Below are 19,114 nucleotides of genomic sequence, written 5' to 3'. Positions count from 1 at the left end.
CAATGGGGCAGCCCCCAGAGATTCCACTTTCGGCCCACACAAAGGCCTCTGACTCTGCTTCTCTGTGGGGTAACACGGGCACCCACTCCTGGGGATTTTGAAGGAATCTCTCACCCACTATCTGTGTGCATCGACCAGGAGATCAGGGAAAATGGCTGCCACACTTGTCTTTCTTTGTCTGGGTTTGGTGCGAGTGTTAGCTTGTATTGCCTGGGTTGCCACAGGCACAGTTTTTCCTCGGCTTGGATCTCTGTGCCACAGCCTGGTTCGGCCATTTTTGCCATGGCCTGGATCTATTCACCCCCTTTGCCTGCCGTAGTTTCTATATTCTCAGTTCCCAGTGAAAGCAGCCTTATTTAGGTTAGTGAGGAAGGCGGAGCATTTCTTACTCCCTATTTCCTTCAGGGTTTGATTATATATTTAGCCAATTTTTCACTCGACCATACCTTCGGGTGTATTGTGAAACATCTGGAGGCTCCAAGGATAGGTTTTTTTTGTTTCTGGTTGAGGATCTTGTTGAGTTTGGGGGGAGATTTATAGGTATCGCTTCCTACCGCGCCATTACTCTGATGTCATCTCCCTTTTAAACGTTCTGAATCTGCTTCTCCTTCACCTGTTTCCTCTGGAAATCATACAAGGAGGAAGACTGGGGCTAAAGGCGATGAGGTCTGTCTTCGGAGGCCTCTCTCCAGAGCACACCCTCTGCCGCTTCTCCTTTGAGTACGACCAGCTCCCCACCGCGCTGGAACACACCAGTGTGGGCTTCCCCAGCACGCATGCGCTCTCGGGGGGCAGCGCTGAGCACCGCAGCACCATGTACAGCAGCAGCGTGAGTACCAACAGGCCAGACACCGATAGCAATGATCAGATACACGTTCACATCCACTAGCGCCACCTCTGGGCCCCTGGCCCCAATCAACATGCGCGACGAGGCCTTCAGAGCCTGGCTGCTGTCCATCAGCAACAGCAGCATGGTGGCAGTGGCCATCAGCGCCAGTTCTCCGTGGTCCTTCACCAGAACCAGCAGGCGGTGGCGCGGCTTGTCCACCTCATCCAGGGCGCATGTCATGCTGATCTCGCCAGTGTACAGTCCCACGCGGAATGGGCTGCGAGTACCACCCACCATCAGCTGTAGCTCATAAGACAGCCACGCGTTGTAGCCAGAGTCCGCATCAACTGGGCGCACCTTCGCCACAACGTGGCCTGAGTCCACAGACCGCACCACCAGCTGGTTCACCACGCCGTCCACACCTCTCTCTTCTGGTGGCAACAGCTCTGGCGCATTGTCATTCTCATCCAGCATAAACACCTGCAGCGTCACGTTGCTGCCCAGAGGCGGCACGCCCGTGTCACGCGCGCTCACCTGGAACTGCAGCAGCTCCAGCTCCTCGTGGTCCAGAGGCTGCAGCGCGTACACCTTGCCACTGTCCGCATGCACAGACACGTAGCTCGACAGCGCACGCTCGCCCACCCGCCACTCCACCAGCGAGTAGGACACCAGCGCGTTCTCCTGCGTGTCCAAGTCCTGCGCGGACACTGTGAAGATGTGGCATCCGGGTGGGTTGTTCTCCTTCACGAACACTATGTACTCGGGCTGCGCAAACGCCAGCACATTGTCGTTCACGTTGGCCACCTCCACGGACAAACTGGTGGTGGCTGACAGCGAAGGCGAGCCTCTGTCCCGCACAGTCACTACTACAGCATATTCGGGCATGCTCTCATGGTCTAAGGCACTGTCCAGCACAGTGAATAGTAATTCTTGAAGGTGGACACCAGTTTGAAGGGGACATGAGGTGTTAGTGAGCAGGTCACCTGCCCGTTAATGCCAGAGTCACGGTCAGACACGCTGATCAAGGCAATCACGGTGCAGACCTGAGCATCCTCTCGCACAGGAGGTGACAGAGAAGTGATTGTAACTTCTGGGACATTATCATTTATGTCTAGTATTTCCACTAAAATGGTTCAATGACCCGCCATTGGAATATTCCCCCCTGTCGGTTGCTTCCACAGATATTTCATAAAAAATTTTTTCTTCAAAATCCAGTTTACCTTTTGTCCTAATTTCTCCACTGTTGGGATTTATAATAAATGCACTTAACACTGCAGGCGATACAGGCCTTCTAAATGAGTAAATTATGTCTCCGTTTATACTATCATCAGGATCTGTGGCATTTAGCTTTAATACTAATGCTCCATTAAATGCGTTCTCTAAAACTCTCACCTTGTAAATGAATTTGTCAAATTCTGGGGCGTTGTCATTCACATCCAGAATTGTGATCAGCAGTTGAACTGTGCCTGTCAGCTCAGGTTTACCTCTATCGTTGGCTGTCAATAATAATCTATGTCCCTGAATTTCCTCTCTGTCCAATGATTTTTTCAACACAAGTGTTAACGAAGACGCTTGTCCAAGATTGTCTTGTGTGTCCAACGCGAAATAATCGTTGGGATCTATTCGATAGGGCAAAGCCGAGTTGACTCCAATATCTGCATCAGATGCGCCATCTAGTGGAAACCGAGTTTCCAGAGGTTTAGATTCTGCAATGATTATTTTTTTCGTGTTTTCTGGGAACATGGGTGGATTGTCGTTAATGTCCTTCACCTCCACCTCCACATGGAAAACCTGCAGCGGCCTCTCCACGATCACTTCCAGGTGGATGCTGTACTCCGCGGTCTGCCCGCACAGCTCCTCGCGGTCGATCCGAGAATTCACAAAAAAATGCCATTCTGCAGATTTACCTCCAGAAGGTCCCTGCGGTCTTTGGACGCCATTCAGAACTGGCGCGGCACCAGCTCCACCAGCTCCAGCCCCAGGTCCTGCGTGATGTGCCCTATGAAGGTGCCATGTTTGGCCTCCTCAGGGACCTAGTAGTGGACCTGGCCGCTCCCTGTCTCCCAGGACGAAAGGAACAAAAGCGAGAGCAGCAGACGTCGGGCTCCTGAGCCTTCTCGACAGGAAAACAGCATGGTACCCTCAAAAGGCTTCAGAGATATCTACAGTATATAAAATACCTTACCTCACAGAGTCTCAATATCCAATTTTACGACCTTCTATTGTGTGAGGATTCGCTAGAGGTTTTACTATATGCCAAATTTTCTGCAGGAAGAAGCGGAGGCACTTTATTCTGGGAAACGTTCTCAGTGAAGAGCAATACCATGAGCATGAATGTGTAAGTGTAAAATGATTCCGTCTTCATATTTTCCATTTATGTAGGGGTTTTTTCTCTTTTATTCCATATTTTACTGCAGATACTTAATTGAGGATTAAATGTTCTTCTTTCCAGAAACAGTAAATCACTGTATTGTTTCCAGCATTGGCTGTTAGTTGAAAATTGGTTGATGAATTCCTTTTTTCCAAAAATATATTTTTTCCATTGTGTAAAACTTCCATGCAGAATTTTAAGAGGGGGAATACCCTACATTCATTTTTGGAAATCAGTCTCTTCTTCTGTGAAACTTTGTGGGTTTTGGTAGGAAAATCCTTTTCCTGTAATAGTTTTTGAGACCTGCTCACACAACAGCCATTGACTCTGAATGGAAACATAATCAATCACATAATAAAATGGCTGAACATGGAATATAATGGTAAGTGATAAACTAGATTTTAAATAAATGTAATGGGTTTATAAATTCCCCCATATATGTCTGTGAAATGTGGATAAGATATTTGTATTTGAATGTGTGTAGGAGTTCATATGTGAATGTGCATCTGCATAAACACAATAATTTAGACCAATTTAGATATACCAATGCTTTAATGTTCTGGGTTCTCTCTGTATAAAACATGCCAAGAACTTTGTATTTGATGGAATTTAAATTACTATCAATAATTTAAATAACTCTCCATATGTTAAACTTACCTCTTTCATTCCCCTTCTTATATCATCATGGGGGGAAACCTATTGTTTTAATTGACTGATTTTCCAAGAAACAACAAGCTTACCCATGTTAACAAAATGAAGAGAGGAAGGGAATCTTACTTTTATCTACTTCTATTACTACTTTTATTAGGCCCCAAAGTTCCAAACAAAATAGCACTATGAAAGATATAAAAGAGCTCCAATAATTGTCTTGCCTATTCTGTGCACAACTCTGCAGGAAATAGTTGGGTTCGTTTCTCTGTCTTTGCTTCACTCTGGAAATATGAGTAAAGTATTTTGTATTCTCTTATCTTCATCTTCCTTTTCTGATCCATTACTTTTATTAATATTGCTTTCCTATTATAATGGGAATACTCTCTTGATTCTTTCTAATTGTTCTTGTTTATCAAGCCTTACCTTGTCTCATTTACTTTTCCACCTAACCTAGACTCCATAGTCAATCATTTAAAACATGCCCTTCCTACTTACACTATTACACCGCTAACATTTTCTTTAGCTTTAAACAAACTGTTTAACTATCCATTTTCTCCACTCCTGCTATTAAGCTTCACAGTAAAAGATAATCACTTAGCCATGATGACTATTTTCTATAGGTTTGCTCACTTTTACCTAAATAGGGACCTCAGGTGAATGCATAATTAACTATTCCCTCAACCCTACAGAAATTCTTCAATATTCTTTTCCCTCTTGTATTAAATTGCCAATCTCATTCCCACCAACTGGTTTTCAGATGATTAATCCAAAGAGATAAGTCATTAATATGAGCTCAATTGCTCTCTTCCTATATCAATATTTTCTTTAGAGTCTCTATTTTCATTCCCTATAAAGAAAAATGGTCCCCACTTTTAAGGCCAACACTACACTCTTTTAAAATCATTCTCTGTTCTATTCTCCTTCATATTTTTCATCTTCATCTTCATTCTTTTTCTGCCTGTCTCATCCTTAGTATCTTCTACTTTACCTGCTCTTTTCCCTCACACTACAAAAACACTCAAATGTCTTTAAAATACATATATTAATTAATAATATATATCTTTCTGGATAAAAAGTCTGTTCTTTTTATCCCTTTTAACCTCTAGTGGCTAACATTGACTTGTTATATTGCACTTTGAGTTTTATTTCAGTTGTCAACCATCTTATGATTTTAAGCCTACTATAGTAGGTTGAGTGGTGGCCCTCAAACAGATATGTCCACATTCTGGAACCTATGAATATTACTTTATTTAGCAAAAATAGTGATTAAATTAAGGGGCTTGAGAGGAGGCACTTATCCTAGATTATACAGGTGGGCCTTAAAGTGCAATTATGTATTTCCTTATTTTACAAAAACAAACAAACAAACATGTGACAGAGAAGAAGAGGAGGCACTGTGACCACAAGGGCAGAGAATGGATTGGTGTGGCCATAAGCCAAGAAACTCTGACAACCATCAGTAGCTGTAAGAGACAACAGATTCTTCCTTGGAGCTCCAGAGTGGGTAAAGCCCTGACAACACTTTGATTTAGTATCCCTGGCCCCCAAAACTGTGAGAAAATAAGTTTTTGTTGTCTTAAGCCACCCAGTTTTTGTAATTTGTTACAACAGCCCCAGGAACATACCTACCACCTAAATTTTTTACTTGGATGGATTGTTTTTCATTTTTTCATCTCTCTTTGGTGATTTTATTTTATTTTATTTTTGCATATATTTTTTCCTTAAGGAAATCACTCACAAATCTACATCTCTAATCTCCCCTGAGTTCCAGATCCATATCTCCAATCACAATGTATTCTCCTAGAACCTTAAGAGTAATATTTTTTTATATGTCCCTCTCTATTCCCTGGCTTCAGAAACACACACAGACTATATTCTGCATCTTGGTTAAGGCAATCTTATCCTCCCAGGTGACCAAATTGAAAAAGTGTTATCTGTTTTTGTATTTTCTTATTATTGTATTGAATCAAGCATTATCTGGCTGCTTCTACTTCCATGTGTTTCTCTCAATCCAGTTTGATTGTCATAATTTAAATATTCATTACTTGATACCTAAAATAGAATAAAAGATTCTTTATTAGCTTTCTTTCTTTCAGAATCTCCCTTACTCTGGTTCTTCAAGTCCACATTCACTAGGGCAACTTTATTTTCTTCATTCTTATCTCTCCATCTGTAACACCTTCCTGTCGAAATATTAGCTATCCTTCAAATACTCTTCAATAAAACATTGCCTGATCTCTGGAGCCCCCCTGAACTTCTGCAATGGAGGGTATAATCCAGGCATTTTATTTCAATACCATATATTCATTTTAAAAGTATTGATTGAATATATGCTACATTCTGTGGCCTGAAGATATGTGAAAGAGTAGTAGGCAAAGGCAGGAAAGCTGAATGCCTTCACTACTGGGCTGACACATTTAAGGCTTTATTTTACTCTGGTCAAAGAGAAGTCTCTGGATATTTTTGTGGAAGAAAGTTACAACATGTTAAATTCACTTAGTAGTCTCAGAGCAGTAATATGCCATAATGGGTTTGGGATCCCCAAAACTGGGTTTGAGCTACTTCTAACTATCTATGTGGCTAAATCTTCATGTTTCTTATCAACTAAGTGATAATGATAAATATTCTACCTGCACCATAGGGCTGATTTGATAATTGAGTGAGATCATGCAATTAAACACTTAGCACATGTTCTGCAAATAATAGGGGACAAAATAAGTTGATTGTGGAAGGCTGGGACTGAAGGCCATGAGGTCAGTTTTGGGCGGGCTCCCTCCCCAGAGCACACCCTCTGCCGCCTCTCCTTCGAGTACCACCAGCTCCCCACCGCGCTGGAGCACACCAGCGTGGGCTTCCCTGGAACACTCTGCCCGTTGGTGCCAGAGTCTGGGTCAGTATTAAATAAAATAAGAAAATTTTGTTGCCCCAGGCGGCAGCAGCACGGGCGTGTTGTCATTCTCTTCTAATAAGAACACCTGCAGCGTCACGTTGCTGCCCAGAGGCGGCACGCCCGTTTCACGCGCGCGCACCTGGAATTGCAGCAGCTCCAGCTCCTCGTGGTCCAGAGGATGCAGCGCATACAACTTGCGGCTGTCCGCGTGCACCGACACGTAGCTCAACAGCGCATGCCCGCCCACCCGTCTCTCCACCAGCGAGTAGGACACCAGCGCGTTCTCCTGCACGTCCAAGTCCCGCGCGGACACCGTGAAGATGTGGCAGCCTGGCGGGTTGTTCTCCTTCACGAACACCGTGTACTCGGGCTGTGCTAACATTGGCGCGTTGTCGTTCACGTCGACCACCTCCACGGACACGCTGGCCATAGCTGACAGCGAAGGCGAGCTTCCGTCCCATGCGGTCACTACTACAGCATATTCGGACACGCTCTCGCGGTCCAGGGCACTGTCCAGCACCAGTGAATAAGTAGTTCCTGAAAATAGACACCAGCTTGAAGGAGACATAGGGTGTTAGCCAGCAGTTCACCTGCCCGTTGGTGCCAGAGTCTGGGTCAGACATTCTGATCAAAGCAATGATGGTGCCCACTTGAGTATCCTCTCAAACTGGGAGTGACAGCGAAGTGACCATTACCTTGGGTATATTGTCATTCAGGTCTAGAACTTCCATCAGGACTGTGCAATGACCTGCCATGGAAGGAATCCCTTTATCAATGGTGTTACCATGAATTTCATATTCATTATTCTCTTCAAAATTCAATTTCCCAGAAATTCTGATTTCACCTGTTTCTGAATTTATTGAAAATAAACCTTTATCACTCGCTGGCAAAAGCATTCTGATTCCATAGAAAATTTCTCTATTCAGTCTTTCATCTAGATCAGAAGCGTGTAGTTGAATGACTCTCTTGTCGTTTGGGACATTTTCAAACAGCAGTACTTTATAGCCAGACTCATCAGACTCTGGAGCATTATCATTCAAATCCAGGACGGTTATTTGAATATAAACAGAACCTCGGGTTTACCGCCATCCAAGGTGGTCAGCAATATATTCATTTCTGGCGTTTCCTATCTATCCAAGGTCTTCCAAACAACCAGTTCAGGCAATATACTGTTATCTTTTTCGTGATTATTTTAAGAGTAAAATACTCACTTAGTCTTAACCAGTAAGTCAGAATAGAGTTTACCCCGATATCCGCATCAGAAGCGCCCTCTAGAGGAAAATATGAGTCCAGAGGTGCTGATTCCAAAATAAGTATCTTTTGTTCTCCGCTGAATACCGGGGGGTTGTCATTAATGTCCTTCACCTCCACCTCCACATGGAAAACCTGCAGCGGCCTCTTCACGATCATCTCCAGGTGGATGCTGCACTCAGCGCTCCGCCCTCACAGCTCTTTGCAGTAGATTCGAGAATTTACAAACAAAATGCCACTCTGCAGATTTACCTCCAGAAAATCTTTGGATGCCATTCTCGCGGTCTTTGGACGCCACCCGGAACAGGCGCGGCGCCAGCTCCGCCAGCTCCAGTCCCAGGTCCTGCCCGATGCGGCCCACGAAGGTGCCGTGATTGGTCTCCTCCAGGACCAAGTAGTGGACCTGGCCACTCCCCGCCTTCCAGACTGCTGGGAGCAGAAGTGAGAGCAGCAGGCCCCGGGTTCCTGGGCCTCCTCCCCAGGTAAAACACCACTGCAGATAAGGAGATCGCTGAGGTAGGAACGTGAATTTTAAGAAGACACTTGTCAGGAATCCTTAAGAGAAGTCTCCCTTTGCCGTAAGTATATTTAGTAAATTTTACCCAGAATTCCGGATGATATGGCATGGATTCTATTCTATGAATGGTTGGAATGTAGACTCAGAGACATAATTTTCCCTTTTCACCTTCTGAGCATACAGCGACCTCATGTGACTGATTGTGTATGTACAAGAAAGATCCTGAGGTTCTTTTTGGTAGCTACTCCCTGGGTCACTTCAAATTGTTTTTGACTTTTGAATATTTTTATGGGTCATTTGTAAATGCCTATTTTAACATATGATATTAGTGACAGCAAACAAATGCTTCTATCTTTCTGCAGTTTTTAAAATATTCTGCCTCAAAGTCAATCATAAAATAATAATTGACATAGATATGTTAAAAGCTACTGTTTAGCAATCATGAAGAATAAAATAAAGATTAATATACATCACTCCTGTCACTATATTTTACAATTTATACTTGTAATGACTTGTATCCCACAGAAACACCTCACTTTAGGATTTCAGGAGAAAGTAAAGAATTCCTTTGATTAGTAAAGAAAAAGAAACAATATTTCATTTATTCATATAAATTATTTTATCCATAAATATGGTGAATATTAGAATTCATCATAAATATGGAAGATATTATTATTTTTTACTTCTTGATGCCAGGATGTGATGACTTTTTAAACAATTGCTCTCATTTCCATAACATGTTAAGATGAGGATTGTACAGATTCTGGAAAGTTTTCCTCTAGCAGGTGTAAAGGTTTTCATGTAAAATGTTAAATCAATGCCTCCAAATTCCACAATATTTGAAAGTGATAGTGAAAGGCTCATAAAATGTTTTGGCACCTAAGCTCATTGACTAAAGTCAAAAGAATATGAACCTCATAATAACCTTTTAGTTTCCTCTAAATTTTTTCCTTCAGAGAACTTAGTATTTACTCAAAATATGCCTCTCTTCAAAAAAATAATTAGATACTCTGGTTTCTCTTCAGATCGTATAAATCTTTTGCTTTTTACAAAAAAAAAGTAAGTGACTATGATGAAAGAGAAAGTGTAAAGACTGTTTATAATTTATTAATTCAAAACCAGCTTTAATGGAAAATAAAACTAATAAGATCCTTTAGCGAGTTTTGAACAAGTAAATATAGATTTCAAAAGCTCACTAAAATTCAAGTCAAAAATCTATAAGTCAATAATTTGTCACCATTCTTCAACATATAATAATAATAAAAGAAACTGATATAACATCTTTATAGAACCAGAAAATAATAACCAAAAATGACTCTACAAGTATAAGATAGTTTAATTTAACTATAAAGCTGGCTCTTAGTTAATCAAAAGCATTGATTAATTTTTAATTTGATGCTATCAGACAATAAAATTATCTAATATTACTCCCAAGCTTCTTCATTTTCTATCTTCCATTTTCAAAAATAGTTGATGTACCATAAATGCTAAGGAACTTTACTGAAAAAGTTGTGAGTTATGTAGTTCTCACACTATTAGACATAATTAAATTACACTGGGGAACAATTTTTTTTCATTTTCTATTGCATGAGGTTTTAGAACTGTTTCTACATATTTCTGCATTGCTGATTCCAAATCTGAAATCAGTTTTTTGGTTCATGCTCTAGTTTTTATGCAATTTTAATTTCTTTTTGTTACAGTTAATGGCATGCATTGGTTTTTAAATTGGAGTTAAAGGGCAACGACTCTTGGATTGAACATAACCACAAGGCAATTAATGTTTTACAAACATCACTTTTACATAATTGTAGTTCTTTTTAAATGTAAAAAAATATTATCTGATAAAAACACCCTCTTATTTTGTTTTAAGATTGAATCATGGCTTCTTTGAATAGGTGTAAATGTAAGAATAGTCCTGACACCTTCTGTTATATATGTGGCTGTTACACACTTCAACGTCAAAGGCACAGTATTTCATCATTTGTCACACATGCATATATTGCCTATTTTCAAGTTCCCCTTGGTGATCAAGACAAGAATTGGGCTCCTCATATTGTGTGTCGTAATTGTGAGAAATGCTTCGTGACTGGACAAAAGGAAAACGCAAAGGAATGCCTTTTGGTATTCTCATGGTTTGGTGTGAACCTCAGGACCACAGCAGTGACTGTTATTTCTGTCTGATCCATACAAAGGGCATCTTCAAGAAAAAATGGCATATGATCGAATATCCTAATATTCCTTCAGCAATACAACCTATCCTACACTCTGAGACACCCCCGGTTCCAGTTTTCAATGGTTTTATTTCTTCTAAGGATGAAGAAAGTGAACATGGTAATCAAGTGTATTTTGATAAGATGCATGAGGAAATGGTTGTAGAATCTGAAGGGTCTTCTTCTGATGCCAAGGAGTCATTAACTCCTCAGCACTTTAGCCAACCTGAATTGAATGACTTAGTAAGAATGACATAAAAATTGTCCTTGACTTTCTGAATTATGAGGAGCATAACTGGATCATTTGTGTGGATCTTAAAATGATAAATTTCTTGCTAGGACAACAGAGAGATTTCATGAAGTATCCTTGCTTTCTGTGTTTGTGGGACAGCTGAGCTCAGGAGAAACACTGGACATAGAAGGGGTGGCCAAAACGAGAAGCTCTGGAAGTAGGGATGCAAAATATTGTTAATGAACCTGTAGTTAACCTAGACAGAATCATTTTTCCCTCACTTCACATCAAACTTGGCTTAATGAAGCAGTTTGTTCAGGCTTTGAATAGAGAGTGAATGCTTTCAACATATTATTTCTGCTTTTCCTGCCTTATCTTTCGAGAAGATAAAAGCAGATGTATTCGATGGACCTCAAATTCGATCCCTCATATGTGACGAAGAATTTGCCAGGAAGATGAATAAGGAGAAGAAAGTAGCATGGCAGTCTTTTGTGGCAGTTACAAAGAACTGCCTTGCCAAAAAAAAAAAGCAGAAAATTATGAACTTCTGGTTCAAAGGATGCTGTTGGCTTTCCGCGACATTGGATGTAACATGAGCATTAAGATTCACTTCCTGAACAGCCACCTTGATAAGTTTCCTGAAAATCTTGCAGCTGTTAGTGATGAGCAGACTACTGCTGGAGCATCAAATGAGATTGTCCTCAACAGGTACACAAACACAAGAGCTACAAACACAAATTTTTGCCTGAATAGAATTTAAATAAGTTTTGCGCAAATTTTATAATTAAAATAAGTATTTTAATATGTTCTATTTTGAAATTGTAGACAAATTCTGATGCAATCATATCTTTTAGTATATTAGTGTATTTACTGCATTATATAAATTATTATATTTTCACAAAGATGATGCCCAAGAAGACATTCTACTTCATTATGTTAAACTAAATGTTGAAAATTTTACAATAAGATGAAAATCTAAAATCTTGAATTGCAAAAAAACTGTAGCTTACAGAGAAAAACTAATGTCAGATTTGAGATCAGCACACTCGAATTAGGTAAGGACAAGTGTTTTTGTGGATGCAACAAAAATTTTGTTCCCCAGTGATATTAAACAGACAGGAACACCTAAATTTAGTTTTCTACCTAAACAATTGAACTAGAAAATAAACTGAAATTATACTTGTATGACTAAGAATATAATCCTGAAATAGGATAAGTATAAAAACACTAAATTTGCAGAAATTACTTTACATAGTTTGAAATTATAATAAATGAGCATTGATTACTTACACATTGTAAATATGATTTGAAAATTGTTGAGCTATTTAAAATATTCCAATATTATGCCCTGGGTGGATAGCTTAGTGGTTAGAGCATCTTCCAGATATGCAAAAGTTGTAGATTCCACCCACCAGCAAGGCACATATAGGAACAGATTAATGTTTCTGTCTATCTGTCTCTCTGTCTCTCTCTCTCTCTCTTTTCCTCTCCCTCTAAAATCAATAAGTAAATTTTTTAAAATTCCAATATCTTTATTAAATTTAAAGGACCTTGAGTCATTCCAAGGACTTCATTTGCATATAGTTAATATTGTATGTTCTATCTAACATAAACATTTATTATATTTACAGTTCCATTTAAAAAATATGATGGCTTAATCACTTTAAGTCTGAAATATTTGGTATTTTAATCTGCCTACTTTAAATAAAGAATGTGGCCCTGGCAGCATGGCCCAGTGGATAGAGCATGGGCCTAGCATGTGGATATCCCAGGTTCAATCTCCAGTCAGGGACAAGAGAAGCAACCGTCTGCTTCTTTTCCCCTCCCTATCTCCCTTCTCTCTCTTCCTCTATCACAGCCAGTGACTCCATTGTTCTGAGCATGGCCCCAGGTGCTGAGGATAACTCAGTTCATCCAAGCATCAGCCTCAGGCACTGAAGATATAGATGGGTTGATTAAAGTAGTGGTTCCCAACCCCACGGTCTGCAGAGAAAGAATAAATAACTTACATTATTTCCGTTTTATTTATATTTAAGTCTGAACGATGTTTATTTTTTAAAAATGACCAGATTCCCTCTGTTACATCTGTCTAAGACTCACTCTTGACGCTTGTCTCAGTCACGTGATACATTTATCTGTCCCACCCTAAAGGCCGGTCCGTGAAAATATTTTCTGACATTAAACCGGTCCGTGGCCCAAAAAAGGTTGGGGACCACTGGATTAAAGCATTGGCCCCAGAAGGGTGTTGCCAGGGTGCATACAGGAGTCTGTCTCTCTATCTCCCCTCTTTTCACATAAAAGAAGGAGGAGGAGGAGAAGAAATAATGGTTTTGGCCAATCAGTATTGAGGTACAAAGATTCATGACCAAAAGTCCAAGAATGGGTTTTCTCATGGAGTCCTTAATTATTATGCCAAATGGTATGTTGTGTAATTTTAAGGGGGAAATGGCTACATATAGCTTTTGTTGAATTCTCAAAAAGATCAGTGATTCCACCACCCTACATGTAGTTAAGAATCACTGAATTAGAAAAACGACTTAGAAGTAAATGATCTTTGCTAGAACCTTCAGATGTGATTATACCAAATGGAAAGATAATTTCACAAGCATTAATAGATAGGGAATTTAGTCTGACCAGGTGTGGCGCAGTGAATAGAGCATCGGACTGGGATGCAGAAGACTCAGGTTCGAAAGTTCGAGCTTGACTTGAGTGTGGGCTCATCTGGCTTGAGCCCATGGTCACTGGCTTGAGCATGGGATCATAGATATGACCCCATGGTCACTGGCTGGAGCCTAAAGGTTGCTGGCTTGAGCCCAAGGTCATTGGCTTGAGCAAGGGGTCACTTGCTATGCTGTGGTCTCCAGGTCAAGGCACATAAGAGAACACAATCAATGAACAACTAAGGTGCTGCAATGAAGAATTGATGCTTCTCATCTCTCTCCCTTCCTGTCTGTCTGTCCCTCTCTCTGACTCTCTGTCTCTGTCAAAAATAATGATAAGAAATTTAAAAGGTGTGATAGATAAAACTGATCATTGTCAATAGACTTCACATTATTAACTTTTCCTTTCTAAACCTTTGGAAAATGCCAACTACCATGTTTTGCAGATATTATAAATCTATACTCATGATTTTAGCAAGTTTGAATGACTTGATTAATATAAATAACTTTTATTTGTTTAGTTTACTTTGGAAGCATAAATCTGAAATTCTATTGAGTATGTAACAGATATCTCCACCCACTCATGTAACAAAATTAAAAAATGAATAAAACTTTAAGTTATATTATTTCAATGAAAGCAGCATACTAGAATGCAAGACTGCATTTTTTACTGCAAATAATGTTATAGCACGTTTTATCTTATCAGTAGAGGCAAAACTAAAGATTGTCTATTATACAGTAAATGTATAATGAATGTTTAACACCACAAAGAAAGGAAGGTAAATTTTTTCAATCCTGATAGAGTGTTCTGTCTTTGATACAAGCCTGACGTGAGAAAAATGAGATAATAATATGAAAATATCAAGGCAAAAGGTTATTAAACAACAAAGAGAACAAGAACCCATAGTAATTATCTACATTATTGAGGATTAGAAATAAAATTAAGTGACCTGAAGAGATCAATGATAATTAGAAATATTTCTAATAACGTGATAACCAGAAAATCAATCTGTATTTTCTAACATTTCCTAATAAAACATTAGAAGAAATAGGACATTTATTGGCTTTAAAAAAAAAGATTTTTCATATAATTAAGTTGTACCACATATACAATTCACTAAAAATCAGTGTTCTTCTTTAAGGAATACTCAAAATAAATGTCATTCATTAAAATTTTCTATGAAATAAACTGGATTTAAAAATATTTAATATAGACTTCAAAATAGAGAAAATTTATAGAACTCACAGGCCCAAGATGATTTGATCCTGCCTCTTGCCTTTCTTCTCCATCTTCTTTATCCAGACCCGGAGGAAGACTAGGACTGAAGGCCATGAGGTCGGTCTTGGGCGAGCCCTCCCCAGAGCACACCCTCTGCCGCCTCTCCTTCGAGTACGACCAGCTCCCCACCGCGCTGGAGCACACCAGCGTGGGCTTCCCCGGCGCGCATGCGCTCTCGGTGGGCGGCGCTGAGCACCGCAGCGCCGTGTACAGCAGCAACGTGAGCACCAACAGGCTGGACACCGCGCAGATGGCAATAATCAGATACACGTTCACGTCCACCAGTGCCACCTCTGGACCCATGGTCCCCGACGACATCCGCGACGAGGCCTTTGGAGCCTGGCCGCTGTCCACCAGCGACAGCAGCACGGTGGCAGTGGCGGTCAGCGCCGGCTCACCATGGTCCTTCACCAGCACCAGCAGGCGTTGGCGCGGCTCGTCTGCCTCCTCCAGGGCGCGCGTCGTGCTGATCTCACCCGTGTACAGCCCCACGCGAAATGGGCTGCGGGCACCACCTGCCATCGGCTGCAGCTCATAAGACAGCCACGCGTTGTAGCCAGAGTCCGCGTCCACCGCACGCACCTTCGCCACCATCTGGCCCGCGCTTAGGGACCGAACCACCGGCTCACTCACCGAGCCCCCCACGCCGCCCGCACCATGCGGCAGCAGCGCAGGAGCGTTGTCATTCTCATCTAATACGAACACCTGCAGCGTCACGTTGCTGCCCAGAGGCGGCACGCCCGCGTCGCGCGCGCTCACCTGGAACTGCAGCAGCTCCAGCTCCTCGTGGTCCAGAGGCTGCAGCGCGTACACCTTGCCGCTGTCCGCGTGCACCGACACGTAGCTCGACAGCGCACGCTCGCCCACCCGCCGCTCCACCAGCGAGTAGGACACCAGCGCGTTCTCCTGCGCGTCCAAATCCAACGCTGACACCGTGAAGATGTGGCATCCGGGTGGGTTGTTCTCCTTCACGAACACTGTGTACTCGGGCTGCGCGAACGTTGGCGCGTTGTCGTTCACATCAGCCACCTCTACGGACAAACTGGCGGTGGCTGACAGCGAAGGCGAGCCTCCGTCCCGTGCTGTCACCACCAACTCATAACTCGCTATGCTCTCCCGGTCCAAGGCGCTGTCCAGCACTAGTGAATAATAGTTCTTGAATGTGGGCATTATCTTGAAGGGAACTTTGGGCGTTAGAGAACAGATCACCTGTCCGTTGGCACCAGAGTCGCGATCGGATACACTAATCAACGCAATGACGGTACTAGGTTGAGTGTCCTCTCGTACTGGGAGAGACAGGGAAGTCACGGTGACTTCAGGAACATTATCATTGGCATCTAGTATTTCTACCCAGACTGTACAATGACCTGCCATAGGGGGATTCCCCTTATCTGTGGCCTGTACTTCAATTTCATAAAACTTATTTTTTTCATAATCTAAAGTTCCATTGACCCTCACCTCTCCATTATTTTCATCTATTGTAAATAACGATTTTCCATTGGGCTTAACCGACAAAACGGAGTATGTTACCTCCCCATTGACTCCTTCATCTCGATCTGTAGCGTTCAGTTTTATCACAAACATTTCTTTGGTTGCGTTTTCCATTAATCTCACCTTGTATTCTGATTTTTCAAACTCTGGATCATTGTCGTTAATATCCAAGACGTGGATGAAAAGCTGAACCGTGCCACTTAGCTCCGGTTTCCCCCCGTCTGCAGCCGATAGTAGCAAACTAATTTCCGGAGTTTTCTCTCTATCCAGAGATTTTTTTAATGCAAGTGACAGTCTATTAGTCTGCTTAGTATTTGATGGCAATTCTAAAGAAAAATACTCATTTTGACTTAGTTTGTAAGTCAATCGAGCATTCTCTCCTATATCCGCATCAGAAGCGCCCTCTAGAGGAAAATGAGAGTCAGGTTGCTTAGATTCAGGTATCAGCAGCTTTTGTTCTCTGAGAGAGAACACCGGCGGGTTGTCATTAATGTCCTTCACCTCCACCTCCACATGGAAAACCTGTAGCGGCCTCTCCACGATCACCTCCAGGTGGATGCTGCACTCCGCGGTCTGCCCGCACAGCTCCTCGCGGTCGATCCGAGAATTCACAAACAAAATGCCATTCTGCAGATTTACCTCCAGAAGGTCCCCGCGTTCTTTGGACGCCACCCGGAACAGGCGCGGCACCAGCTCCGCCAGCTCCAGCCCCAGGTCCTGCGCGATGCGTCCCACAAAGGTGCCGTGTTTGGCTTCCTCGGGGACCGAGTAGTGGACCTGGCCGCTCCCAGCCTCCCAGAGTACGAAGAGCAGGAGCGACAACAGCAGTTGCTGAGTGCCCAATCCCCTTTTTTGAAACCCAAACATCGCATACAATATTGACCTGCAAAATATGATTCTTTACACTTACAGTACCGGAGACTCTGGTTTCAGCTTAAAAATCTTACTGAATTTTTGAGAAGTTTCAAAGGATCCGTTAACGTTAGCGACTGGCATGATGGAGTCATTTTGTATAGGGAGTTCCTGGATGGTCAGACCAAACCTTGAATGAACTATTTCCACCAAGTAAAGAGCGACACCTTGTGCCTGAAATTGTGAGTACTGTACACTATATTCAATTCCACAGAATTTTACTTAAAAAGAAAATAAATAATTCCCATTGTTTCATGCTACCTTAATAACCCCAAGATATCGTTTTCAAAGTGCTTACTTATGGAATATTCAGATTTTGAGTCATATTAAAATTGACGGTATTGGGGCAATGGCGTTTTAATCTTGACTAACTTAAAATTGAAATGTTTGTTCCTAACTTTAATTTAAAATTATAAAATTATTGTTTTACTTATCTACATATATAATATATAAAGAGATCAATTCTAAGAATAGCTTCATGAAAAACTATGGTTAAACACTTCCTAAAGATATTGTTTCACATATAAAATTATCAAAATTGAGTTGTTTTACTTCTAGTCTCCCTTGTTACTTTGGCTGCAAGGAAACTCAAAGACAAAATTAAAATTTTAGTAACATCTATTTAGTCTTTAAGTCCTGCACATTGTGATTCCATTTATGTGCACCTGCCTTCTAATCATATTTTTTTAGTTCTGATTTTTTATTATTTATATTTATGATCTTGTGAACACTGTATATTCATTGGAGAACATAAGAAAAACAAAAATATATTTTCAAATTTGGTAGCTTAAAACATAGAATTCACAAGGGAAAAGTTTATCATTGTAGATTAAATTTATATTTTATGTAAATTTTATATTTTCATGTAAGTTGCATTGCTAACAGTATAATGTGAGGTATCTAAAGGACAATTTATGCAATGGTGTCAATGATATAATAAAAGTCATCTTTCATTTTTTAGCATGTTTTTATTGATTAATTTTAGAGAGAGGGGAAGAAAGAGTTGACTCATTGATCCACCCATTTCTGCCTTCTTGGTTGATTCTTGTATGTGCCCTGACCAGGATGATGCTCTTACCAACTGAGCTACCCAGCCAGGTGACAAAAGTGATTTTATAACTGTAGAATGAATTTATCATTCAATAAAATAAATAAAGATTGCCATGAAAACGTCTATACTATATTGGTTTTTCCAAGTCAACTACATTGGTTTTTGTATATCTTGTTAAGACATATTCATGAAATGGCTGGCCTGCTTCATGTTGAAAGAATTTGGGGTTTAAGATCATAAGTTTTCCCAAAACAAGGAAAATAATTTCTTATTATATCTCCCTCATATGCCTAATGGTGCACTAAAATAAACAAATAATTTAACCAAATGGCAAATAACTTTAATGTTTGTGAAAATTCAATTTCATAAAATATTAAGTGGAGCCCTGGCTGGTTGGCTCAGCGGTAGAGCGTCGGCCTAGCGTGCGGAGGACCCGGGTTCGATTCCCGGCCGGGCACACAGGAGAACCGCCCATTTGCTTCTCCACCCCTCCGCCGCGCTTTCCTCTCTGTCTCTCTCTTCCCCTCCCGCAGCCAAGGCTCCATTGGAGCAAAGATGGCCCGGGTGCTAGGGATGGCTCTGTGGCCTCTGCCTCAGGCGCTAGAGTGGCTCTGGTCGCAACATGGCAACGCCCAGGATGGGCAGAGCATCGCCCCCTGGTGGGCAGAGCGTCGCCCCATGGTGGGGCGTACCGGGTGGATCCCGGTCAGGCGCATGCGGGAGTCTGTCTGACTGTCTCTCCCTGTTTCCAGCTTCAGAAAAATGAAAAA

At 41.5% G+C, this 19,114-nt stretch overlaps 2 protein-coding genes across 10 annotated transcripts in view; both read right to left on the bottom strand.

The window, feature by feature from the left end:
- LOC136376626 (protocadherin alpha-4) overlaps positions 1–19,114 on the bottom strand; it is a 282,610-nt gene that overhangs the window by 155,432 nt on the left and 108,064 nt on the right. The window contains exon 1 of one of the 9 annotated variants that reach the window (XM_066342815.1): positions 14,858–17,368. The exons of the other annotated variants lie outside the window; for them this stretch is intronic. Within the exon in view, the coding sequence (XP_066198912.1) occupies positions 14,858–17,248 (2,391 nt within the window). The 5' untranslated portion in view covers positions 17,249–17,368. Of the gene's footprint in view, positions 1–14,857; positions 17,369–19,114 lie in introns of those variants that run through there. 9 annotated transcript variants of the gene reach the window in all.
- Positions 1,726–8,618, bottom strand: LOC136376030 (protocadherin alpha-12-like). The gene is given in 9 exon segments (XM_066341788.1): positions 1,726–1,952; positions 2,050–2,828; positions 2,875–2,942; positions 6,776–7,270; positions 7,272–7,813; positions 7,816–7,935; positions 7,938–8,271; positions 8,273–8,503; positions 8,595–8,618. Coding segments are annotated over 9 exon segments (2,820 nt in total).

Source organism: Saccopteryx leptura, chromosome 6 (genome assembly GCF_036850995.1).
Source record: "Saccopteryx leptura isolate mSacLep1 chromosome 6, mSacLep1_pri_phased_curated, whole genome shotgun sequence".
In the NCBI taxonomy this organism is placed as follows: domain Eukaryota; kingdom Metazoa; phylum Chordata; class Mammalia; order Chiroptera; family Emballonuridae; genus Saccopteryx; species Saccopteryx leptura.
Note: the sequence above shows the minus strand (reverse complement) of the source record. Positions and strands in the feature narration are given on the sequence as shown.